General features: G+C 39.9%; 1 protein-coding gene across 2 annotated transcripts in view; it reads right to left on the bottom strand.

The window, feature by feature from the left end:
• Positions 1-26779, bottom strand: part of BCAT1 (branched chain amino acid transaminase 1) — a 64472-nt gene that overhangs the window by 26867 nt on the left and 10826 nt on the right. The window contains exons 1-5 of one of the 2 annotated variants that reach the window (XM_062616798.1): positions 20697-20768; positions 5632-5832; positions 4095-4151; positions 1925-2035; positions 903-1022 (exon numbers count right to left, since the gene is read on the bottom strand). In XM_062616798.1, coding sequence (XP_062472782.1) covers positions 903-1022; positions 1925-2035; positions 4095-4151; positions 5632-5832; positions 20697-20714 — 507 coding nt within the window. In that variant the 5' untranslated portion in view covers positions 20715-20768. Of the gene's footprint in view, positions 1-902; positions 1023-1924; positions 2036-4094; positions 4152-5631; positions 5833-20696; positions 20769-26779 lie in introns of those variants that run through there. The other variant, XM_062616795.1, reaches the window with a different exon arrangement.

Genomic DNA, 26779 nt, shown 5'->3' with positions numbered 1-26779 from the left:
GTCAAACGCTTTACACAAGTTCAGGTAGATGACATCAACTGCTCTACCCCATCCATCAGTTCCGTAGCCCCATCATAGAAGGCCACCAAATTTTCAGGCAGGATTTCCTCTTAGTGAAGCCATGTATGGTGCCTACTTACAGGTGTGGATACTGCAGAAGAGTAACTGGCCTAGTTGGGAAACCATACATTCTTTAGCTTTCTTGTTCTATGCTCTACCATTATAGCCTTCTCTCTTACCATTGCAAAAAAACACTAATCTTAAAGTTTTAATTAAAATGAACTCCCTATTTCTAATTCCCTTCATAAACACTACAGGCTTGACTCACACTCATGTGAAACTCAGTAATACCTAGTTGCTAAGGAGTCTCTTGTAAGGCTGGGTTTATCTGGGTTCAAGAATAAACTGACAGAAGAGCTTGTTTTTTGTTCTGTTAAGAGTGTCTCTCAGAAAGGCCATCTTAATTTACTGTGTAGAATCTTCCAAAATCTCCTTACTGAAGTCAGGATGGAGATACAAATTGAAATCACAAAATTACACAACAAATTTCTGTTCCCTCACAATTTCTTTAGATTGTTAGTATTTTAAAGGCATACATTACTGTGTGACAAATAACTATCCTTTTAGTACAAACCCAAAGTTAATCTAGATTTTGCTGTTGCCACTCAGTTTACTGTCTGAGACCTAAATCAATGTGTCCACTAGGTGGTGGTGTGGTCAACATAAATTTGTGAAGTAGAGCTGCAGGTGAGTAACCTGGAAGTAAAAACATAAAACCGATTTGCCGCTGAACTGCAATACTGTTGTCTACTGACTACTGTATATTTCCCTTTATGGATGGAGGCTTTTCCTTTGTGCTTAAGTACCCAAAAGTTATGAGGAGAAAGAAAAATGGTTTTTACCTCAGTTCCAATTAAGGTAGGACGGATGTAAAGGCTGGCAGTGGTTGAGTATGGGACCCACTCCTTTTCCACTTCCACAAGCTTCCGGATGCACTCTAGAAGCTCATTCTGGTCAAAATGCTGGGAAGGAAAAGCAAAGGGTGAAAAGCAAACAGAGAAATACAGCCTAAACACTCTGTGGTCTTTATAGATCCATATGCTAAGGGGAACACTTCATCAGGATAAGTAACAGTGACAGCCCATAGAGGTTCATAGGACTACGCTATCTTCCTTGACTTCATTTCTCACAGAATTCGAAAGTCCCATGTTTTTTGCTACTGTGACTTTTTATCCAGTATCCCGGATGTCCTCGTCTGCAACAAAGTATCCTTCTGAGATAGCAAAAAGGAGCCACTGACCCTTCTTGCCTCCAAACCATATGGGAAGACCAGCCTGTGCAGCCCTCACCGTCACTTGGCACACTACAAGCTATGGCACCACCTCTTCCGCAGAAAGAGTGATTTGTGTTGTAACACTGAGGGACCCACCAAGTCTCCCAGTTTCATGAAATTGCAATTTTTTTACAGTAATAAAGCTAATAAGCATGGGAGGAGATTCACTGGTCAATATCCAGTTGTTAAAAGCCACATTAAGTTATTAGCATGACCGAAAATTAAGGCACTCAGAGGCTGAAGGACTTAACTGAAGTAGAAAGAAGAAAAGGAAGAACATTACTGCCAGAAAAATTTAACCAGCTCTCTGCATGCAAATATCTGCAGAACAGCTCATATCCCTCAGAACTAGACTGTGTACATTTGAAGCAGTAGAGAGACAATGAAGAAAGCAAAATACTGTGGTGATTTAAAGGAAAAACGTATTTCGAACAGTTCACTGAATAAGGTCTCTCAACAAAGTTTATCTGAACTATTCAAGAGTTAAGAGTGTTTGATAAACGTTACAATATTGTAAAGTTTCAGAGATTTGCATTTTGAAAATGAAAATATGCTCTGACTTAAGGAGAACATGACATCTTAACTACATACTGGCAGAGTTGCTCGTCTTGCTGATCGTGCCATCCTCTCCATGTTAAGGGTTGGCCGGAACAGGCGGATTTTGCCATCCACTCCTCGGTAAGCTTTCATTCCTTCAAACAACTACCAAACCAAAAAGGAGGAAAAAGAAAGCAAATAATAATTGAGACATTTTATCCCCTGATGATCTGTGCTAAAGCAACAAACATGCTTTGGAAATCAAAGAACTACACAGTACTCAAGGCATAAGTGCCAACTAGTTAATGGTTGCAACACACTCCTTTGAGGTAGTTTTATGACATTTATATTGCAAAGGTGACCTGCCTATGCTTCAGATAAATCTTTATCTGTCAGAGGACTTAACAACAACCATATTTTTCACAACTTGGTTGCAGCAATTAAAATCTGTAGCATGTGTTTGAATTAACTATTCACTCACATCCTGACTGATACATAAGGCTGAGCTAAATCAGTATTATCCCTTAAGGAAAAGATCTATAGAATTTAATTATATATGTTAAACATTTTTAGGGCTCTGTCCAAAAGTTCATTTTGGTAGGAAGCATGGAATAAGGTAATTAAGGGAACTCTGTTGTAGTTGCAGCAAAATCTTGGTCGCTTAGTTCTCCCATACAACCCTACGCTGTGGAAAGGGGTTTAGCTAGCATGAGAGACAGAGGCAACAGCCTTACACTAGAGGGAGAATGCATGAAAATGTTTTACCTATACTTAACAGGAAACTTAAATCAGCCATAGCTATCCCATCAAACTGCACAATCCAGATGACTGGTGTTGACAATCAATTTACCAAAAACATTATTCCATCAGTGCCCTACCAGCAGAATGTTCTACAGCATCTCCTAATCACGGCAAACAATATACCCACAAAATATCCATAGTTTTCAGTTACAGATTGGTAATTTCTAGTTATAGCCAGCAAACAATAATTTTGTATACATAATTATATAAAATTAAATTAAAAAAAAACTATTTATTATGTAAGTTCACATCAATATATAAATATATACAGGTATTTAGATTAAGTATTAAAGGATCACTCAATATAAATAGACAAGAATTTTAGAATTAATTTTTTAAAGCATTTCTTTGTACATTAAATTTCAGTATAAGTTCTAAGAATTTAACTGCATCACTTCTTTCAGTCTCCTCAGACTTCTCCTCCTGACTGCTCCACACAAAATGTCTGGAAGTACATTCTTTGCACTTGAAGTCTACATATGAAGGGGTTTTATTTGGAAAAAAAAGAATCTTGTACTTGTGTGTAAGTAATTTTAGTAGAATACTCAAGGTTTCATTATTATTAAATTCTGTAACATTTCCCCAGAAGGATCAGTGAAGTGCAGTGTCTAGAAAAGTTTTGTGAGGTCCCATGATAGAGCTAGTCCTTCCACATGACAAATTTTAACTGGTTTGTAACTGGGGTGCAGGAATCCCAACAATATTCCTTTGGCTACATGCTAACTATGTAGCAGAACCAAAATTAGAACCCAGAACATTTTGCCTTCAAAATTTATCTTATTCCTATGGCAATGCCAACCTTATTAAAAGGTTTGTGTGCAGTCTGGAAAAAGAAACAGTTCCTGGGACAGATGTTGTAGCTATAAGAAAAGAAAGGTTTTTAATAAAGGGTGGCATAGCTGGTTATATGGTGATACTTTGATATGATTTTTATTGGGCCAGTTACTAGCTAATACCACATTGCTGTAACGCTACTATCTTATCACAGAACAGTTGTTTCCCCCCACCCTCCTCCCCAACACACAGAATTTTTAATGAGAGGGAAGAGAAAGGAATGTTGCTACTAAGATCTGATCAATGGTTTGAGAGAAGAATCACATCATTACTGAAACACAAAGCCTTCTCAAGCTGTTAAATCTTTTTCTCCAAAGAGAAATACTTAACTTTCCAGAGCTCAGTAAAACCTTACACTCATTCAAAAGGGAGACAGTGATGTGTTCCAGAAATGCTCACATGAATAAAAGCAACTGCTGGGGTTGCTTGACGGTTGGTTGCTGCGGTGGTGTGCAAACAATATTATCTGACATCTGTACATCACAGGAGCTGGATCTGGAGTTCAGCAGATCCAGACTACCACACTGCATCATGGAGGGCAAGGAGAAAGGGGAGGGAATGCCAAATTCATCATGTTTATTATACCCACTGTGTATTCATTGAGCCACAGCATTGGCACCAGATTCTCCTCTGTCTGTCCTCTTGGCTAGAGGAATCGTGATGCAATAAGGGTAAAAGAATAAAAATATGGGGGGGGAAAAAAGAAAAAAAAAAAAAAGAAGAGCATATTCATATTAGCAATGACTTCAGACTAGGCCAGAGGCTGAGCATTAAAGCAATATGCTACTAAGAGTGAAATATAGATCCAGGACTCCAGCGTGGTTTCTTACTTCTTGGGCAGATCAAGAGCTGCAGCGTTAGTCACAGGGGCCTGCTGTAATTTACAGAGGGCCTTTGGAGGCCCAGTGACTAGATGGGGAAAAAACAGCAACAACAAAAAATGGTGAAGGCAGGAGCTCACGGACAACAAGCAAGGAAAAGCTGAAAAGCTTGATCCTTCCTTTATGCTAGTGGTTAAAAAAAAAAAGAGAGAAGAAATGGACAAAGAAATAATAAAAAAAGCACAAGCAACTCCACTAACTTCAGTGGAGACACTCCCACCTACCTAGAAGTGGGAGGAGAAACAGATTTCCATTTCATCATATGTGCCCTGCTGAGGCTTTCACACAAATGTGAGTACAGCTGAAGCTGCTCTGGAAACACAAAGGGCAGCTTTAGCCAGTAAGCAGCTAAGCACGGAAACTGTTAACCACGCTGGTTTCCAACTTAACATTTCACTTTCCAAAATTCCTTGCTCTATGTTTTCTGCTTAAATGCACTTGTATATGCTGAATACATCAGATCTAGTTTGGAGCTCTTCAGACTTGCTTGGAGTTGCAAACAAACATCTATCTAGCCTGTCCTGCAATCCAAGATATGAACCTTTACAACAGCTTAAAATAGCTCTCACAAAGTGCATGTTCAGTCCCCAAATTAAAGTTACTCTTGGAATTTCAGAGTTTTATCCAGTGCTTCATTAAGTTACAGTAACTGGACAGTAACTGCCAGTGAACTAGAACACTTCTTCAAATGAATTTGTCATCACGTAAGCATTATAGAATAACAGAATGGTTTGGGTCGGAAAAGACCTTAAGGTCATCTAGTTCCAACCCCACGGCAGGGATGCCTCCCACTAGACCATGTTGCCCAAGGCTCTGTCCAGCATGGCCTTGAACACTGCCAGGGATGGAGCATTTATCATTCTGGGGGGCAACCTGTTCCAGCGCCTCACTACCCTTACATCAGAGAGCTTTTTCCTTATATCTAACCTGAAATTCCCCTGCTTAAGTTTAACCCCATTACCCCTTGTCCTATCACTACAGTCCCTGATGAAGAAAGGGTCTCCTTCACTAGCCTAGAAATTTAAGTGAACTGGAATCCACAGGTCAGAGTTCCTTCTGAGTTATACTAACATAAATATAATCTTGTTGTAAATAATGGAATTATTCTGGAAGGACATCAGCTATCAAAACAAAATGTAACTCAATACTAATGAACTTCAGACAGTAATAGTCCATGTATTACAAAGGTATGGGTTCAAGAGCTAATGAAACAAAATAGCAGTTTCCAAATAATTCAGTACTCACTTCTACAGCATAATGCAGAGATGAGGAAGCTGGATGCAATGAAAGGTTCTCAAGTGGCTTAATATAAGGTTTCTCCCATCCTGAAGCCAAGGACCATTCAATTATCAGCATATTATCAGTGAACACGGTTCCAAACACCAAACCATTGGGGTCTGGTTTTTCCTTCAAAGTCGTAGCTGGGGTGATAACCAAGTCTGAAGCCTGAAGGAACATGAAGACAAAAATGAAGTGTATAAAAATGATCAACTCAGACTGTCTTAAAAGTTATTCTCCATCAGTGAACATGGACAAATGTGATATTTTATCTGCGAGGATATTTAATAACAGAATGCTTAAAGGCAGCTAACCTCTAAGTAGCTGGCAAAGTCCTCATACTGTGTATGCACACATATACACAGTGCTGCTTATACCAGAAGTACTTGGAATATTTTGAAGAACTGTTAAGTGGAGGAAGCAGTACAAAGTGTAAAACCAGAAAATCAGCAGATGAAAATTTCTTGGACACTCAGATTAATGTATGCGTACAAATTCCAGAAACACTCAACTGCTGTATCTCAGAACATAAACTGATCATCAGAAATTAATCCCTCTCACAGCTAAGTAGATACATTATGATGATTTGCCTTCAATCCATAAAACCAACGTGAGAGATCAGAGCCTGCAGTCAGCAGATTACTTGGGTCACACCAGCTTGTTCATTCATATCCATATTTTCCTAGAAAGGTTCCGTTAGCAAAGAAGGTTAAATGTTTCCTTGCATGATAAACTGTAGAGACTTTATTTTACAAGCTGGATTAGCTCCAGAAATGCAAAATAGGGATTTTTGTACTGGTTTTGGCTGGGAGAGAGTTAATTTTCTTTATGGTAGCTCATATGGTGTGAATCATCCTAAAGAACGCAGGGGAAGGAAAGCAGGATCACTGGCAGGTCACTCTCTTTTATACACAGATAGGGACTAAACAACTAGAAAGGGCTATGAAGGGGGCAGTCTCGATCCACACTCTCCATTCTCTTTCTGTACCATCTGAGCATTTAAACTGCTGGTCAGAAGCAAAAAAGAATTCAACAAAGAATTGTATTCAAAGGGCCATTTCCCTTCCTAACATGACTCAGAAAGCACTGACCCTTATTACAAACCCCCCTACCCAAGTAAGATCTTACTTCTTTATGCTGGGTACATATAAAGTAGACTGGAACACAGGTAGTTCAGACTATTGTTCAAATCAGTTGTACAGGCACTAAAAAGGCATGTTTTGCAAGAGATACCACTGATGTCTCAGACTCATTTTGCAAAATAAGAAGAAAATAGTCTCAAGCTTTTGACAAAGAACACATGCACTCCTGTCTCTGTAAACAACCCGATTTTCAAGATGCCTTTAATGTACAATGGCCTGGTTTTATGGGTCAGTTGATTTTTGTTTGGGTTTTTGTTGGTTGGGTTTGTTTGGGGTTTTTTCGCTTAATGGCTTAGATGTGATATTAACTGAGAGCTGGAACACACGAACAGATAAAAGCTTGTTTTAAACAATCCAGTTATAGGGCTTGACTAAATATTAAAGTGCATTAGCCTGACTGAACTAATACCTAATCTGATGAAACAACAATTACTCTTCTTAAATCTTTAGAGTAACCTTTATCTTGCTGACAATGAATGCTCCAATGGGAAAAGCACTACTCAATGATGTCCTGAAAATAAAAATGAGTTTTACCTGACAGCCTTTTATCATGCACTTGGGGGGAGGGGAGGGGGGGAACAACAACAAACCAAACCAACCAACCAAAGAAACAAACAAACAAAAACAACAAAAAAAACCCCAACCCAAACAACAAAAAAAAAACCACAAAACCAAAACTAACCCCCCCCCCCCCCGAGCATGGATCAAATTAAAAGCCACAAAGGAGTGTTTGTAATTATCCACAATGGAAGACAGCTCAGGAAAACACTTATGTAGGAGCAGGATGTGAATGGGACTTAAGCAAGGATATAGAATGCAGTTATATCCTTGCCTTTATCTCTGGACAGAATCACAACTTCTAAAGAACGCCTACTGCCAGTGATATTAACAGCTCTCCCTGAAGCCATGGCTTATGTCTCATCTCAGGTGATTTTCATTAAGGTAATTAACTTTACAATAAAGTGGCCTGGGGACCAGAGCTATCATATGGAGTCTCATCCCCTAGAACTCCCATCACTGTGCTGATTTCTGCTTTTATGCCTCAGTTTTTCACTCCCACAGCTGTGGAAGCAGGCTAGCTGAAAGGCAGCACTACAAAACAGTTTGTTAGCCTCATCGGGGTTAACAAATAGCTTTTACTTTAAGGATGGAAAAGATTTTATCTTGGCTCTTCTCACAGGTCCACAAGCACACGTAGAAAGCGCAGCAAACTGCAGCCACAAGTGAAGAAACATGCTCACTTGGGAGCATTTGGGTTTTCTTTCACCCAGTTTTGTCACTTAAGTTATTTCTCCAGATTTGGCCAGTTCAAGAGACAGTTCAGAGTGTCTGTCATGTGAGTGCTAATTTAATAAAACTATGCTGATCAAATACAAACACTCTGTTGCACTCTAATGGTTAATAGAAAGAGGGTCCTAGATCCAGAGTCACTTCTATGCTGGTTCATTAGTGATAAGAGGTGGGCCACATGCTCACTTCTGCAAGTTCAATAAAATGGGTACTCCTCTGTGATGGGTGGTCACACAGCAGTGCCTATGGCTCAAAAAAGGAGCCCACACTGGTTAGCTTTCAGCCCCAAGGACTGGGGACTTCCTGCAGTCACAAACATAAATCACTGGGCTGGATTTCAGGTTGAGTGACTTGAAGGCAGAAAGCCTACAGAGGTAGGTAGATGTGATGCTTATCCAGAAAAAAAGCAAATAGTTTCTGGACCACAGAGCTTCCTGGAGCTGCACACACTGAACAAGGAGCCTACCTGCTGTTTCTCACCTCCTTCAGCTTTTAGTGAAACTAGCCTTCATTCAGGCATTTTGCAAACACCTGACTCAACAATACCAGGTGTGACACTTGACCCACAACACTTCTTTCAAACAACAGTAGGAATACCCTGCAGAAGACTTCAAACATAGGCTAAACTGCACAGACCATTAAGGCAACCATCATTAAAAAGGCAAAAAAAGGCAAGTTTCCTTATCCTTATGATCCTGTTAAGGTCCCCTGAGATGCATTTAAGATTATTTTGGGGGCCATTACTTTCTTAGGGTCTTTCCCCTTACCCATTCTCTTGTACATTTTTCCCTCTTTTTTTTTTTCCCAAGAAGCAAGCAGTGCAAGTTAACAGTGTGCAAATCACCTGAATCTTTCAGAATCCCAATGTTTTTTATGTCAAGATCCCATCAAGTGTTGAAACACATTCAATCTTTTTTCCCATAGAAGAGGACTGAGTAGGCATTGGAGAACCCATCCTTGCAGTACTCTCTCCCACAGTGTGGTCTGCAGCATGAAGTATTGCACTCAGCCTCTTCTAGATCCCTGAACAATAAAACCTCCTACACAACATCTCACCTGTCCAAACATTTTGTGGTGCTGTTCAAACAGCACCAGCAGGAGGGAAAACAAACACTCAGAAGAACCCACACAAAAAGAGCAGAGCAAGGCCAGGTGACTAACACTAGAAATACTGATTAAGTATTAATGCCTACTACTTTAATATCGCTCATTAAAAAACTATTGCTGTGCTACCATGGTATCACCTATGACCTTTATAAAACAGCAGTTTATTTCTTTCCTTTGTCAACAATTGCCCAGCCCTCAAAGTAATATATTAAGGATGCATTAGGGATTGGCGTTAACACTCATTCAGACCTCCACTGTTTGTACTGCCAATACAAAGGGTGATTTTCAATTAGGTTTGTGTTTTGCTTGCTTTGTTTACCAACCTGCTCTCAAGCACCTTCTGATGCTGCTGCCTAAATAATAAAACCATTAAAGTGGAAGAAAACCAGATAAATGCAGGAACAAAAAAAGATTAAGGGGGATAAAGAAGTAAAGAAGCCTGTGGCACACAGTCTAGTGAGTGCAGCTATTTGGCCCGTTTCCTAGAGTAAAATTACAAGGACTGTTCCATCCTTGCAAACTCTCCATGTTGCAGCAATACAGTATGTACAAGATACATGTTCCTAGGTCCCAGCCCAGGGCACCTGAGTAAGAAATAGGAAGAACCAGATTGCTCTGCCTATGGTAGGCTAAAGGGGGTGGTGGGAAAGACAGCTGGAAACCGTTGATTTTCAGGCTTGTATAGCAGCACTGCACCTGTAAAAAGCTACTCTCTTGACAAGATGCATTTTTTTTTAATAGCCTCTCCTCTAAAAAGTGCCTGCTGATTTCAATGCAACTTCTTCCAGGGCAAAGCTTTACCCAGACCAAGTAAAGAAGATACATTGTGGCCTCTTGAAACTGAAATTCATAGGTTGAGCAGCTTTAACAGGTGTAATTCACTTGACATACCCAAACTTCTCTGAACACTTTGCTGGGCCAAGCGTTTCTATCACTTCCTTGAGTAAAAACAGAGCTGACAGCCTCAGCTGCAAAATAGCTTACATGTTAATTAACTGTAACAACAAGTTTCAGCAGAGATACTCAAAATACTTACATCCACTCAGTGAGACTGACTGCAGTTTACTCTGATGAAACAAGTAACCTCCCCTACTTCTTGTCAAAGTGATTCATTCAAGATGACAAAGCAACTGCAATTATTATTTTTCATTACTTATACTGAGTTTGTAAGCATATCCTAGGAAAGATCAGGGCCTTCTGATGCAATAACAGACACAAAGTGTAGGCAAAATTGAGTAACTTGTTTTGCCCTTACATTTGTGAACAGCAAAATGCGGTTGCAGTAGAAGAGAAGATTTTGAGGAGACTAATTACAAAGAGCATGAGGAATTACTATAAGCGGGGAAGGTACAGTGTAGCTGGGGCAGTTGGAGAGAACTGGGCTAGGACTAAACAGAAAGGTTTTGAGGAGGACTCGAGGGATAAGGATATTGTTTTCCTGCCATTCAGTCCTCATCACTGCTTTTCAGGACCTCCCCAGCACACACATCTATCCCAGGAAGCCATTCTTTCTGCTGGAGCAGAAATTTTGCCTCACAGCACCTTCTGGCCTGGCTCTTCCTACATGACAAACTGAGAAGAGGTTTGCACTGCCAAAGAAAAGCAGTTATGGGGAACTTAGTTGAGGATACTAACTAGGCTGAGGAAAGTGGATTGGTCATTCAACTTTGGAAACTGAAACTCTTCTCTAAAACAAGTTTTCTTTGGTCTTGCAGCCAAAGATCAAGCTATCACCTTTTTCCTATAAATCATTCAGCTTTTACTTTCCAGAGTCAAGCTGCAGGTGGCAGAGGATTGCCCCGTTTTCTTGCTGACCTGAGCAGTGATCTTAGATGCCTGGAGAAGCTCATATATTAGATATCCCAGCCCAGCAGCACCATACAACAGGGCTCAGGCTTCTGTATGTTGCAAATAATTACTCCTGTAGAACACTTCCTACAAGAAGCCCTGTTCCTAAACCCTGTCTTAGAAACAAAAATGCTGGATACTGCTACAGTAAATGAAACCAACTGCACATCTTTTCCAGCAGGTATTATCTTTGTCTAGTTCATCTAACTTACTCCCTCTCAGCTCTATCCACTACTCACTAGCTGACACCATCGCAGCATCTATTTGAGTGAAAAAGAGATCTATGTCCCACAGGCCTTGGGTAAATCAAGGTCTCTAGGTTCATTTCTTTTCCCATCCCCACCTTCTTTGGAAAAGGCTGCTACTGTTGTGGAGCAGAGACCATCTCTTTCTCTTAGCTCAGGGCTAAGCCGTGTGGTTCTGCTCACAATAATAAAGTCTATAGTAGAAATAGTAAGAACAACAAATGTTCTATCCACTCAGAATAAGACACAGTTAAATAAATTCTTAGAAATCTCTAACTAGCTTGTAAAGTATAAAAAGTAACATTAAAGTAAGTAATCCTATAATCTTTTTACCATTATTACTGTCTTAAATTTATAGCAGAGCCTGAGGCTTGAGAATGGAAAGTGTGCCAAGATGTAATAACATTTAAGTAGGAAGAAAGCCCTAATTTTCCTAATATAAAAAATATAGAGAAACAAAATATAACAAAACATCTTCTTCAATGTCGGGAGACTACCCAGAAATCTTTCAACATAAAGCTTCCCTGAGACTTCATCTGAGAATATGTTAGCACATGTAATTGAACTAGGCCCTGAAATCATTGCATCCGGTTGACTGTACACTGGGTAACAGACCACAGGACAAATGACAAAGCAAAAGGGAGTCAAGGGTCTGAATCAGCTGTGAGTCTGGCATGGAAACAGCAGAAAATATGGCTGGACTTTTGTCTAGTCCATCCTCTGTAAGGCATCCAACCTAAACTATTCATAATAGATATTTACCAAATATTTTTCAAACCAAATAATTAGCTTCTGCTACACTCTGAAAGCAATGGGAAGAAACAACATGTTGGCTTCTTTAAACTTTCCCCTGACCTGATGGATGCTCCAGCTCTGATGCAGGAATGTTTGATTTGGAGCAATAGGCAGTGCTGTAAACCTGCTCTGACAAGACAACAGATAAGTGGTTGGAATTGACATAAACTCCTTGCCTTAGAAAATGAAAAGGGCATCTAAGGCAGCAGCAGAGCTGAAAATGCAGTCTGCAGCTCCCAAGATGTGCAAAAAGGGAAAGAAAGATGCTGGAAAGATACAGTCCAGCTAGACTAGAGAAAGCACTGAGGAAAACAATCTTGCTCTACAAAACACTAAAGCACGCGGGTAAAGCATATCATCACCAATTTTGTTGGAACTAACTATATTTTAAGAGTTTTTCTATATGTTGCTGAAATGCTACCCTGCACTCAAATCAGATCCCACTGATTTGATCCATAGCCCATTAAAGTTAATCAAGACCCTTCCTGTAGCTTTGTAGGAATTTGGATTGTAAGGGAGGCAAAACTATCTGAATCTTTATAGGCTCATACATTTCTACTGTTTCAGGAAAATTAAATGGATTAGTAAAGGTTTTGGGGTGGGGTTGTGGTGTTGGGGTTTGGGGGGGGGTTGGGTTTTGGTTGCTTTTGGGGGGGCAGGAGGGGTGTTTCATCCCTTACTCATTAGTCTATTCTCCACTGACACAAGTTTCAGAAGATGTATATTTTTAAAAGTTAAAGATGATGAAATGGGGTTCCTACAGATCCTAAGGAAACCTCCTACCTGATATTAAGGAAATCTTAAGGAAAGCAGCTGGTTTATTTTAATCCTTTACTCCAGCTGACGGCATTTTCAGATTATGAAAAATAGTTATCTAATATCTCATCTATTGAAGAATTATATAAAACATTTTCCATATAAAATCTTTTTAAATCATTAACCACCAGGATGCTGGTAAACTATTAAATATAGGAACAGAACCTGGACACATTGTTGCATTTTGGTTCTATAAACTGTTTCTGTTTGCTAAGAGCTATTCTAGTTAACAGAATGATAAGAAAGGGTGAAGAAGGAAGCAGTATGAGCAGGCTTTAATGCAATCCTTGCACTGGACTGAAAACCACACTGCTGTAGCTCACTGCTACTGCTGCTCAAGTTAGCTATAAAAAAAAAATATTCTCCCCAGACATGCAATTGCACTTCTTGTCTGCAGTGCAGATACACGTGGACTTTAGATTGGAAAGATCTGACAGCCTGCTTAATGCAATTCCTGATGCTGCGCTGCTTCTTGCCTCACAACCACTGTATTTCTGCATTACAACATAAACACAATGTTCCATTTTTAGAAAGAGTTTGCCTGGGAGAATGTTTGAGCCTAACACAAGCTGAGGGCTCATACAGAAAACTGGAATAGAGAAGTCTCTGACATTTAACTGATACCACATTTTTGTGCAGTTGACCGGTATTTTACATGTTCAAATAATGCTGTATTAAAGCAAAATTTATAAATCTGGCCCACAAAAACTTGAGACACTACTGTTTCCTGGTTTGGGAAACATCATTTCTACTTCTAAAAAAAAGTAGTCATACTGAAAGAAGAAATGAACTGCAAACCTAAATTTCAGACAAACAAGTTGGAAATATTTCACCTAAGTAGCCTGGCCAGTCACAAACATGTTTTATGTGGAGTATCCAAGAATAGAATCATAATCTCACATGTCCAAGTCCTGAGCAGTTACAATTAAATCTCCTTACCCTGGGTTTAATAAGCTTGTAGCCACGTAGGGAAGTGGATTTACAGAATGAAGGTATTCAGAATTCATAGTTTTATGTGGAATTTCAAGAACGTTGAGGAATATTAAATGTTTTCATGGCACAATAACATTGAAGTTACAGGAATAATTTCAAATATTCAGTTAATCACACCTGCCTTTTTCTCTTATCTCCCTTCTCACAGTGGTAGACAGAAGATAAAATTACAAATTCTTGGGAATAGGTATGGACACCATGGATCTTATAAGTTTTGGAGTCCATTTCTTTTGGAAATCATTGGCTGGCACTATAGTTCTGCCTTTTAAAAGCAATTCTTCACCTTGGAAAAATAAATCCAGAAAATTATACAAACTAAATGGAATTTCCGAAATTCTAGTACACTTTCTGTGCTTTTACAGACATCGACTTTATCTTAAGCTCCTAGTTAAACAGAAGATAAAGCATCGCTTTCTTTGTACTATAAATCAACTCAGCCAAACTGCCCCCGGCTTTTTTTCCCTAGCAACTTCTTTTTATCTCGGCTAAAAGCTTCAGTTATTTGCTTAAGACAATTAATGTTATTTGCAAATCCTACAGCTTCGGGTAATGGGACAATCAGTTCCCCTACTACAGCTTAGAAAACCTATTTGCTGAAAGCCTGCAGCTATATGCAGGACATCACCCACCTGAAGAGAAACACAGAACTACTTCCTACTAAGCTAAAACTGAAGAGACCTGCCACATATCTCAAATGCTACATTATAGGTAAGGTTCCTGATGGCATGCAGACTGCTGGGAAATCATCCCTTAGCATGCCATCAGGAGGACCATGGTGAATTATTTTCACAGCATTAAAAAATCGTCATTGCTCAGTAGCATTTTTTGGCTACTACAGCCCTGAAGCAATGACACTACTGCTGTTACTCGGCGAGAACAAGCTTGATTAGAAACATTTACGTGCCAAGTAGAGCCATCCACAATACTAAGCTGCATTAATGTGCTCTCCACCTGTGCGTGCAACTTGCATGGTCTCCTTCAGAAAAGCCACTTTCTTCCAGGGACCAACAATCACCAAAACATTCATTTACATAGATTGGGATTCATTTCTTCTCTCTTTCATCAAAACAGGATGCTCAGCTGCAAGTGCACTGTGTGTTGATCACTACTGTGACCTAGACCCATTCTGGCCTAATAACTGTAGTGAAAGCAGCAGATGAGTAAGTCAGTCTTGCCCTGCTATTATTAGCAATATTCAAAAGAGTTTGTGCAATGCCTGTACGGATGCAGAATACTGCAGAAACCACCCAGCACTCAATATTCTCTGTGCTGTAGCTGGTTTCCCTCTTGGCAGGTGAAGGTGAGAGAATGGATTTGATTGTAAATCACCTGTAATAATTCTGCAACATATACGTGCTTGCTAGGAGGCATAATCAAGTGATTTAATAACATTGTTACTCACAATTTATTTTTTTTTTATTCAACACATGTAAAAAGCAAATCATTTTATTGTCACTGACGAAAAAGATAACACAAATAAATTCAGCTGAAATCATGATGAAAATCAGACTGACCTTTTCTAAAGCAGTACTCTGCTTGCAAATGCTATATACTGTTAGGACAACAGAGAATTGGCCTTGGCATCCTGATCTTACAGTGGCTACAGCTATGTACTTCTATAGAAATGATACGGAGAGCACCTACCAAATGGTAACTGACATAGTTTTAGCTTAGGAGGTTCAGACTGGACATCAGAACAAAACCATTTTCTTAGAGAATAGCACAGCACTACATTCAACAGACAGAGCCACAGATGACCTGGTCTGGTGCTGATTAAAGTCACACTTTCAGTAGAAGGATGGACTAGATTGCCTATGGTTCTAAGACACAAAATACTTGGAGATGCTTTATTATATAATGTTATATACACACACAAATGTAGATAGATATACAACTGGTCATCTTTTATTGCTTCAAGACAGTTTATATAAAAGCAGCTTTCTGATATAGAAACATTTAGGGGAGCTACTGCTCTTTACCTTTAATGCAATTGCATTCTTTGTCAAGAACATAAAAGGAGGCAGAGTGCTAGCATCAGCACAGTGTGTTTTGCATAGAGCCAACCAAGTTCACAGTCATTTCATGCAAAGGCTGCATGTTTTAAAATACACAACTAAAGGTCCTACGACAAGGAGCAATTACATTTGTGTGAACAGACCTCTAAGGACAAGACCAATGTCTGTAAAACTTCCACTGGTAATCTCTCAATTTGAACCACAAATGCCTGCACTGGAAATAAGGTAAATAAGAGGTAAAATACAGAGCAGTTTTTGAGGCAGTGGGAAAACTGGTTGTTTATTGGTAGGTTATACCTATAGTGTGGAAGTAATCTTTACCTTCTAATTTAAAGTCTGAGTTAGTTCAGTGCTTGGGCTCTAAAACATTATAGCAATGAAAGAAACAAATACTGAAACATGTATTTGCTAGATGTGAGCCAAGTTTGAACTGGAAGCCATACAAACATATTAGCATAGCACTGTATTCAGTCTAGCAAGTCCAAAATCTCAACAGGGATTATTAGTTTAAGCACAGCACTGCACTAAACTGTGTGTATAGCTTCCAGTCTGCCATGGGCTCACATCCCACTGGCTCAGAGCCTGGGCAGGCTGGGTCTGCCTGCAGAAGACTATGTAGAAGTACTCAGTTATTTAGAGTAGAATGAGGAGACACTGAGATACAGAAGCTCCACTTAAACGTTTTTCATTCCACTACCATGAGTCTTCATATTAACAAGTCAATCCAGATAGACTTGTAAACTACAGCTACTTTATTCTGCTTTATTCTGGGTATATGTATATGGTTTGCACTATTTTGGTACACGAAACAGGCCATTAAAAAAAAAATAAATAAAAAAAAAAAATAACTTAATTTTGCACCGTTAAGATACCAAACTAATTCTGCATAGCTTCAGGTCATTAAAACACAAAGAAATATAAACACCTTCTCAAAGTGTCCCAGTCTCTCAAAGAGAAAATGTATTCCATGACAAAAAGTTATGCAACTAAAATCATCTCTCTGAATATGGATTAATAACATGAGGGTAAGAAAAGGCATAGATGCCTTTAGTTGCTTAAGACCAAGCATTATGCATTCAATGTCAGAGCTAAAATACATCCATACATACAACATTCAATCTTGTCAGTACAATAAGATGTTAATCATAAAAATTTAGTGCCTAAGACATAACTGCGTGCTATTTCATGGTATTACTGAATGCAAAGAAACATGTATAACAGCAAAAACAGACATGCACATTTCTTGCTTCAACATTCCAAAATACATTCAGCGGTACAGAGGATGACTCCACTTCCCATTACTGGTTTCATACTCCCTTCCTAGAGATCCAATGCTGACAACAAGCAATCAACTAGGTTGAAAAAGACCTTTAAGATCATCAAGTCCAACCATTACCTCAGGACTGCCAAGTCCACCACTGAACCATATCACTAAGGGCCTAAACTACATGTTTTTTTGAACACTTCCAGGGATGCTGATTCCACCACTTTCCTGTGGAGCCTGTTCCAATGTCTGACTACCTTTTCAGTGAATAAATTATTTCCTATATATCCATCTAAACCTCCCCTGGTGCAGCTTCTTAGGTTAGGGTCACAAACCACAGCCAGTTATTTAAATAAATAAATAAATAAATAAACGTGTCTATACAACAGTTAGGGGAGAGGAAAATTTCAATCTAGTGGAAGGAGCTGGGTAGATAAATCCTGGATATTTGACATTTTCTACAATACAGGAAATTAGCATAATCACTATTTCCTTCCATGTTTCTTATCTGTTGCAAGATCACCGGTCACATGTCAACTCTAAATGCCATACCTTAAGTATCTTGTAAATCACAGACCTGTCAGGATGAGATTTTTAACTGCAGGAGTCCAGTTAAGGTAGTTCAGTAGCAGTTAAACATGCCACTTCTTAGCTACTGACTTAAGAGAAGCCCATGAGAACTAAAAACAGTGAGCAGCCAGCAGAGAAAGGTCAAAGTAGCATTCATTCCTTCCCTCCCAGCATATAGGGACTTTGAGTCTACCTTTCCAACTCAAGCAGAAATGCAGTAAAATTCAAAGGAGCACACCCCACCTAAAAAGCACAGCACTGCATTCCAAAAAGAAATGTCTTCAGAGAGCTAGTCTGGCATTCAAATGTTGGACACCATCCCCTGTAAACAATATGTTTTATGTAAGCATAAACCAAAACCATACCCTTTTTTCTACATTCCCACAATCTTGGATTACTTGGGTTACTGGCACAAAATCACAGTTTTCTTCAGCACAGTCAGCCCCATGGGTCAGCTTGATGCTTTGAAATATTATTAGCTATAGTTTCTTAAATTGTAACGTAACTGCCTTCCACAGATATGTTTGTGAAGTTCCCTAGAATGAATCCAGGCCATTTTATTCGCCATTGTCTGGTGTTATTTTTCCTTCATTCAGAAGGATTTTCTTTTTAATTTGACAATGAAGTTAAAGAGACTGCAAGTAATTCATATCATTCAATCAGTACCTGTATCCCCATTGTAAACTTTCATACACACAAAAACACTCAGCGCAATATTTTCTAAAAAGAAAATGAACCCCTTTCTGGTGACTGCAGCTAATCTTCAGAAACAGAGCCATAAGGCAGCAATAGACTTACAAATCAGATTTCAGCCTGAGCCAGCTGTTTTTTTTCTAGTATTATTCCCTTTATGATCATCTGTCCCACCTGTTAATGTGTTTTACCCCTCACATGGCCTCTCCACTACAATGATTTGCCATTTTGGCTGACATACAAGTATCAATGGAAAGGAAACTGGATTAAATCCAACTTTGTGCCACCTAGTATTCAGAGAACCTGTTTGACTGCTGGTGTAACTAAATCTGCCTTCAGTCTCCTTCAGTTTATGCCCAGTTCACCTACAAACCAAACACTGTTAGAGCTTGTTGACACTTTATCTATCTTCCTTCTGGACTAACTCAACCAGTGGAAGGAAACAGTACATTGTGGTTACACAAGAGTGTTCTCTCTGTAAAGCAATTTTTGATCTAATACACTAGCACACTCTACTGAATGAATCTATTGCGATCTATCTTGCCTATTCATTAAAGGTGAGGTCACAAAACTCCACACTTGTGAATTCCCAGGGTTTCAAAACTGATTGGATGTCTGGTTTTGTCAACATTTTCCAAATCAGTTCTGTCTGAACAGTCATCCTAAATCTTCCTTCTTGGGCAGAATTGCCAGAGACAAACAACGCAAAAAAATGAGGAAGAGAAGAACTGGGAAGGGCTGAGAATTGGGAAAAAGGAATTAAGTGACATGTTGCTACATGGTGAAATTCTTTAGTCATAGACTCAAGAATTCTTTGCTGTTTTCAGTAAGGCAAGCATCAAAATAAATCTTATCAAGGAGTCCAACACATTTTCTGCACATTTATTTTCCATATCTGGATAAAGGCTGTCAAATAAAATGGAAATAACTACTTAAGCATAGTTCAGAGGACAGTCACAGCAGTGACACTGCCCAAAAACATCAGGAAGAACATGACAGTTACGAAACATATCTTTATAATGTCATCTCATGTACTGCTGACAATAGCAATAACAGGAAAGGAACTGCTGAAAAAGCACAAGTGAAGTCACCTTTTTCTGGGTATTATTTTTAAACATTGCAAAATATAGATGAGGCTTTTCAAGACTGTAAAACAAGGAAAGAGAGGGGAAAGAGAAAGAAGTAGGCAGATGTGTAACATAAAGAATAAAGGTAAAAGAAATATAAAAGAGAGGCAGGCAAAAAAAAGGGAATGAGGACAGGAAGTAGAATTCAAAGGAGCACATAGTAATGGGCTTTACATTTACAACAGAAAATTAAACATTGACATCTGCATCCACATAGGCTTCAAGTGGAACTCACAACTACTAGCACTGCATTCAGGAAGGAGGCAGAGAAAAAGAGTTACATCCTGAGCTCAGTTCTAAGCATAAGATAAAAATTAAAAAAATGATGGGTTCAATTTCATGCGAGTTCCTGGCAGCTGCTCAGCACTGCTTATTATCATAGCCCTATTTGCTTGTTGAATGCTGATAATGTGCCAGGGTTGTGGTGTGCTTTGGAGTCCTTCTGAGATCCTTAGCTCTGCAACTTTTGAGACCAGATGGAAAAACATACTTTTGGACACCATTCCTAATGCGAAAGTTTAAGAAATAATAGTGCAACATAGACTTTGGGAAAAACAGTTAATGGAGGAATCAGTCTTCATTTCTATTACTTTTAAAGCAGGTAACAGTTAGAAGTAAAATCACCTATATCATTTTATTTTTCCTTTAATGACTACTAACCTTTTAAACACTACCTGAAACTATAACAAAGCTCTTTTTGTAACACTCTTAATTTCTACATTGAAAATATTTTCAGCTATTTACAGAGTTATTTACAGAATTATGACATTTAAGCATGTCAGTAGCTATGAATGCCTGCACGACAATCACTACCATGTTATGTGTGAACAAGGGGTAACAGGTTAAAACTTAAACAGGGGAAATTTAGATTGGGTACAAGGAAGAAATGCTTTCCTGTTAGGGTGGTGAAGCACTGGAACAGGCTGCCCAGGGAGGTTGTGAATGCTCCATCCCTGGCAGCGTTCATGACCAGGTTGGACGAGGCCTTGGGTGATATGATTTAGCATAAGGTGTCCCTGCCCACAGCAGGGGGTTGGAACTAGATGATCTTAAGGTCCTTTCCAACCCTAACTATTCTATGATTCTATGAAATGCTTCAGACACTCACCTTTTAACAAACAACATACCTTGAAAGAGTCAGCCATATCGTTTCCTGTTTCTCCCAAACATCCTCCAGCTGTGCACTCATTCTGACAGCCCTGGGAGAAACAAAAACAGTGGAAATCAAATTCAGTGCACATTGCAGAAAAGTTGATACCCATTCAGTTAATTCTATTTAGGGACAGATTGTATTGGATGACCACTCAGCCTTTGTCATCAGTATATATATATTATCAAGAACTTTTTGGAAGCTTCTTAGCACAACTTTTCACCTTTTACTTCAGTTGCATTATTTTGTAACTATTTCAGGGGTTTATAAGAAGAGAAAACATCTCAGATTAGATCATTGCTCTGAAGTGCAGAACAGTACGCACAGCATCACAAGTCCTTCATTCAAAGCTGAATAAATAAACTGTGGTTTTAAACAGTTCCATCAGATGTCATTTTCTCTATGAAATCATCCATGTAATAGATTTGCTTTTACCTTTTCTCAGAGGAGCCTGACTAGGCAGAATGGAAGGGGAAAAAACTGGTTCTGTTACATCTTTCATTAAATGAAGACAAAGAATGCCCACCTATATAAACACATTATCAGAATATTTTTCATTATCCAGTATGTTGAATCTAAGGCTTCTGCCACTGATCATGCTTGAAAGGAACTAAAAGAGAAGGAGTGACTGTTCTATGCATCCTTCTGTTCAGAAACAGAGGGATAACACATACAGGAGCAAGCCATCTACTTAAAAGCAAGATCCCCAGTTCCCACAGCATTAGGCTAGCATCTTTGAGGACCCTCTTCCACTAGGTGAGTTGCCAGTGCTGTCAGGCTTTTAACCCTACAAGGGAAAAGCCCTAGCAGGAGCCTGCACCGGCTGTTTACCACTTGGTGGCCTCCTCTCACCCTGCCACCCTTGAGCCTTGCTGCATTTTGGGTGGGATAGTCCCAGCCCAGGTGGGAAAGTTCGAGGTTAAGGATATAATTCCCTGAAGGAAAGAGGTGCACAGGAAATCTTTCATGGTTAGCCTGTGAGATCCCACCCCAAGCTCTTAACCAGGGAGCAGCTCTAACCCTACAAAGAGGGCTGTGCGTAGGTAGATGGCAGTGCCAGAGAGACATCACAGTCCTGCAGCAGCCACCAAACTGTGGGGCCAGGACTGGGGACACAGGCTCACAGGCTGTGAAACATGACACACACAAAGCAAATAAGATTATTTTTTCCCTTTTTGCAGATCTTGGGGATATGGTAGCCAGGTAAGGGGGAAAAAAAATAAAATAAATAAAGCAGGTCTTCAGAAGGTCTGCAAGGGATAGCAGTCTTGTTACCAACAAAAGAAATAGCAAACTCCCAGCCGCAGCAGATTTCACTTCCTCTCCCCTCCCCCCTAACGCCCCAGGGAGGCCGTAACATCCCTCTTGCCTTTTCTCACCATCAGCTTTAACCCTTTTGTTCCTCTCTTTTCATAGTGCTCTACAGCAAGATGTAATCACAGCTACAGCCCCCTTCCTATCAACTGAAAGGGGACTAAGTCCTGTATACTAGGTCCTTGTTTTCCCTGTAATTCTTCAAATACTTCCAAATGCAGTGGTAAAACCCTGGAAGGCCTTCATGACACCACCAGTTTTTATATTTAGTATTCTGCAGATGAATTAAACCAACTAATTTCTCTTCGAAGTGCAGTGAATTACGATGAAGAGCATGCTGGATACCAGCTAGTAAGATAGTAACTGCCAGCTGTGGAGCAAGAATTTCTCAAGCATCTCCAGCTCCATTGCTGGCTTTTGTCTAATATCTAGTATGCAAAGTTGGATTTTCTAGTAATAATTACTGGTGACAGAAAATACTGACAAACACTCAGCCATTATGCTTCAGTTACTTCTCATCTCTGCTTTATGAAGTTGCCCTAAAGCAAGTGTTGGCATCAACACAGAGAGGACCAAAGCTGGATATAGTTTAACATTCTCTTTCATGATCTTTAAAAAAGGATACACAGCTTGTATGTGAATTGTAAGTGTGGACCACCTACAGAAACAGGCCCTAGGGGCTCCATCGCACTGCTCTTCATTTCAAAGTTTCCACTCAGTTCAGTGAAGTCAACAGCCAATTTTTTGGGCATATGCAATAGGGCCAATCCTGTTCTCCATGAAGTCATTATGTTTCGCACATTTAACACACATTTAAAGCAAGTAGCTAACTGCCTTTGTTAACAACATTGAGATGAAATTGAGTTAATCCCTCAGCACTATGAAAGGCATACCACAATTACTTTCTAATTGATGGAGTCATATTTTAATAGCTCCATAGCTTTTAAAACTGAAATATGTTGTTAAATGCAATAGGGAATAATCAGTCTCTGGTTTAGTGCCAACACTGCCAAGGGACCTATGCCAAGCATAAATTTGCCCTTTGTGTTTAATAGCATGGTAGATTTAAAACCACATCCGTTAAAACACCAATGTTATCCTAAAATTACATTTGAGCCATTGGGTCAATGTCTCCTCAAAATCACTCAAGTGTGTATACAGTTTCTGTGCAATTACATGAAGCATGGCAGTACTTCCAGTGCTGTGTTATACAGCTAACAACATTTTCAAGTTAGAATAGTTAGGGTTGGAAAGGACGTTAAAATCATCTAGTTCCAACCCCCTGCCGTGGGCAGAGACACCTCCCACTAAACCATGCCACCCAAGGCTCTGTCTAAACTGGCCTTGAACACTGCCAGGAATGGAGCATTCACAGCCTCCCTGGGCAACCCATTCCAGTGCCTCACCACCCTCACAGGAAAGAACTTCTTCCTTATATCCAATCTAAACTTCCCCTGTTTAAGTTTGAACCTGTTACCCCATGTCCTATCACTACAGTCCCTAATGAAGAGTCCCTCCACAGCATTCCTATAGGCCCCCTTCAGATACTGGAAGGCTGCTATGAGGTCTCCACGCAGCCTTCTCTTCTCCAGGCTCAACAGCCCCAACTTTCTCAGCCTACCTTCATACAGGAGGTGCTCCAGTCCCCTGATCATTCTCGTGGGCCTCCTCTGGGCATGAGTCCAACAGTTCCATGTTCTTTTTATGTTGAGGACACCAGAACTGCACACAATACTCCAAGTGAGGTCTCACAAGAGCAGAGTAGAGGGGCAGGATCACCTCCTTTGACCTGCTGGTCACACTCCTTTTGATGCAGCCCAGGATACGGTTGGCTTTCTGGGCTGCAAGAGCACACTGCCAGCTTATGTTAAGTTTTGCACTGACCAACAACCCCAAGCCCTTCTCTTCAGGGCTGCTCTGAATCTCTTCTCTGCCCAACCTGTAGCTGTGCCTGGGATTGCTCCGACCCAGGTGCAGGACCTTGCACTTGACATGGTTAAACTTCATGAGGTCGGCATCAGCCCACCTCACAAGCGTGTCAAGGTCCCTCTGGATGGCATTCCTTCCCTCCAGCGTATCAACCGAACCACACAGCTTGGTGTCATCGGCAAACTTGCTGAGGGCGCACTCAATCCCACTGTCCATGTCACCAACAAAGATGTTAAACAAGACCGGTCCCAGCACCGATCCCTGTGGGACACCACTTGTTACTGGTCTCCAGCTGGACACTGAGCCATTGACCAAAACTCTTTGCGTGTGGCCATCCAGCCAGTTCTTTATGCACCGAGTGAGAGGTCCACCTATCAAATTGATGTCTCTCCAATTTTGAGACAAGGATGTTATGTGGGAAAGTGTCAAACGCTTTGCACAAGTCCTGGTAGACGACATCAACTGCTCTACCCCTGTCCATCAGTTCCATAGCCCCATCACAGAAGGCCACCAAATTGGTCAGGCAGGATTTCCCCTTAGTGAAGCCATGCTGGCTGTCACCAAGCACATTGTTGATTTTCATCTGCCTTAGCATGCCTTCCAGGAGAATCTGCTCCAAGATATTGCCAGGCACAGAGGTGAGACTGACTGGTCTGTGATTCCCCAGGTCATCCATTTTCCTCTTCTTGAAAATGGGGGTTAGATTTCTCTTTTTCCAGTCATCGGGAACTTCACCTCACTGCCATGATTTTTCAAATACGATGGGCAGTGGCTTAGCAACTTTATTTGCCAGCTCCTTCAGGACCCACGGATGGATTTCCATCAGGTCCCATGGACTTGTGTACGTTCAGGTTCTTAAGATGGTCTCAAACCAGATCCTCTCCTATACGTAACTATTTTATCTGAACTGGCAAGAACACAGTATTTCACATTTCTTCCTTCAAAAATATTGAAATTACACATTGAACTTACCATTACTGTAAGGCCTGTATGAGAAAAGAGTATAGAGTTTTACACTAGATTAAAGTTTGTTTAAAAACTTTGTTAATGTGTCATTGTATCACTAAGAAACACTACTAATATGAAGACCTGGTGATAAGTAATTCTTACTTTACTTCTATAAAAGATTAATAACCACTGCATATCCTTTAGCTTTACAAAAGTAATCACAGTTGGATAACAATGCTCCCTTACATTAGTACTTACTCCTAATCTAACTTATGCAAAGAGGATGTATCCTTAGGGGGTTAGTCTCTCACCATGTGGTGGACCACTGCATGTGTAACACTTACTAGCACTTTTATACAGTTGTCACCTGCACTTCCACTAGAGCTTTCCCAAATCTGAACATTCAGCTCATGCATTCGGTCTTCAAACTGCATTAGACATGTATTTTCAACATCTTTTAGCATCAAGATGCTCCAATCAATGCCTCTTGGTTTTCTTTGCTGTCTTTGTCACACCTTCTCTGACTGCTATTCTGCTACAGGCGTGAGACCTTGTAGATCATTTAGGGTATCCTGCATCTCACAGCTTCTTCAAAACGATCTACCTCTTTTATGCAGATCACTCATCCTTCAGCTAAAAGGACTGTCTGCCACAAAAATGGATTCATCGCCTCCCTAGACTCCCTAACCTACATGAGCTTGCCCGACTCTTAAAATATATTTCTAGCCACTTAGCAAGCCAGAGATCTTTGAGGTATTTTTGCTAGGCTGGAGCACTCTCTATGTATTGGCTTGACAGTCTTCAATGATAGGTTCAAAGAACTTGTGCAACACCAATTCCAGAGCAGCTCCAATGATACACCTCAATGTACACACAGATCAGCACTGGGGGGGGGGGGGGGGGGGGGGGGGGAATTTTTAAAAAAAAAAAAGCTAAAACCAAAACCCAAAATTTAAAAAAAAAAAAAAAAGAAAAAAAGGGACAATTTGGCATGTGCTGTTTCAATGCTTTGCTTTTTACTTAGTTCACCAAGAATTCTCATGAAGAGCTCTCATTTGTGTTGATTTGCACTTCCCGAATATATATGCCCTAATGCCTTGTCAGCTGGGTGTTACCACATTTCTGTGGCTGCTTGTTCAACCTTGAGCTGGCACTAACGTTGGTTAGACAGTGAGGCAGTGTAATAACAATACACAACAAAGAAAAGAAATAAAGCAACCAGCATAGCAGAAAAGGAAAGCTTCCTCGTTATTTAATGATAATTTTGCATCAGAGCAAAAGCTTCAGGGCTTAGAATGAGCAAGAGTTTATGAATCTAAGATACCCGCACTGCACAAAGTAAGGTTACGTTTAAATAGATTATCATTAAACTAGTCCAAAAGATTATGCAGGCATTAATCTTTTGGCCTGAGTAGCTCATTTGGTTTAATTTAAAGCAATTTAAGTAGTTCTGATAAAACTGAAATATGCTCCTCATAAAAAAAGCATCACTGTTTTTATCATGTTTACATGAAAGACGATTCAGATTACATGAGCACAACTTATTGGTTAGAAAAACCTTAAAACACAGAACAAAAAGAGATGGAATTATTCAGCTAGTCCATCCAAGATTCATATTTAGCAACATTTATAGCTATATCACAAGTCTGAAAGCAGACCAAATAGGTTTCAGAAGATCAAATAAATGCAGGACAATGTTGCCAAAGTAAAGTCACTGCAGCCAGCACTCATGTGAGAAACCTCTCTAGTAAACAATGCAATTTTTTTAACTCGTGCTTAAATTAGTATTTGAATGAGTTCAGTAATGCCTAACGTGTTGTACAAGAAACCTTGTATCAGTTCACCTGCAAGGTAGCAAGGCTAGGCAAG

Source organism: Pezoporus occidentalis, unplaced genomic scaffold (genome assembly GCF_034315485.1).
Source record: "Pezoporus occidentalis ecotype Australia unplaced genomic scaffold, CSIRO_AGI_Poc_V1 ctg19, whole genome shotgun sequence".
In the NCBI taxonomy this organism is placed as follows: Eukaryota; Metazoa; Chordata; class Aves; order Psittaciformes; family Psittacidae; genus Pezoporus; species Pezoporus occidentalis.
The sequence above is the reverse complement of the archived record's forward strand: the minus strand, read 5'-3'. Positions and strand labels throughout refer to the sequence as shown.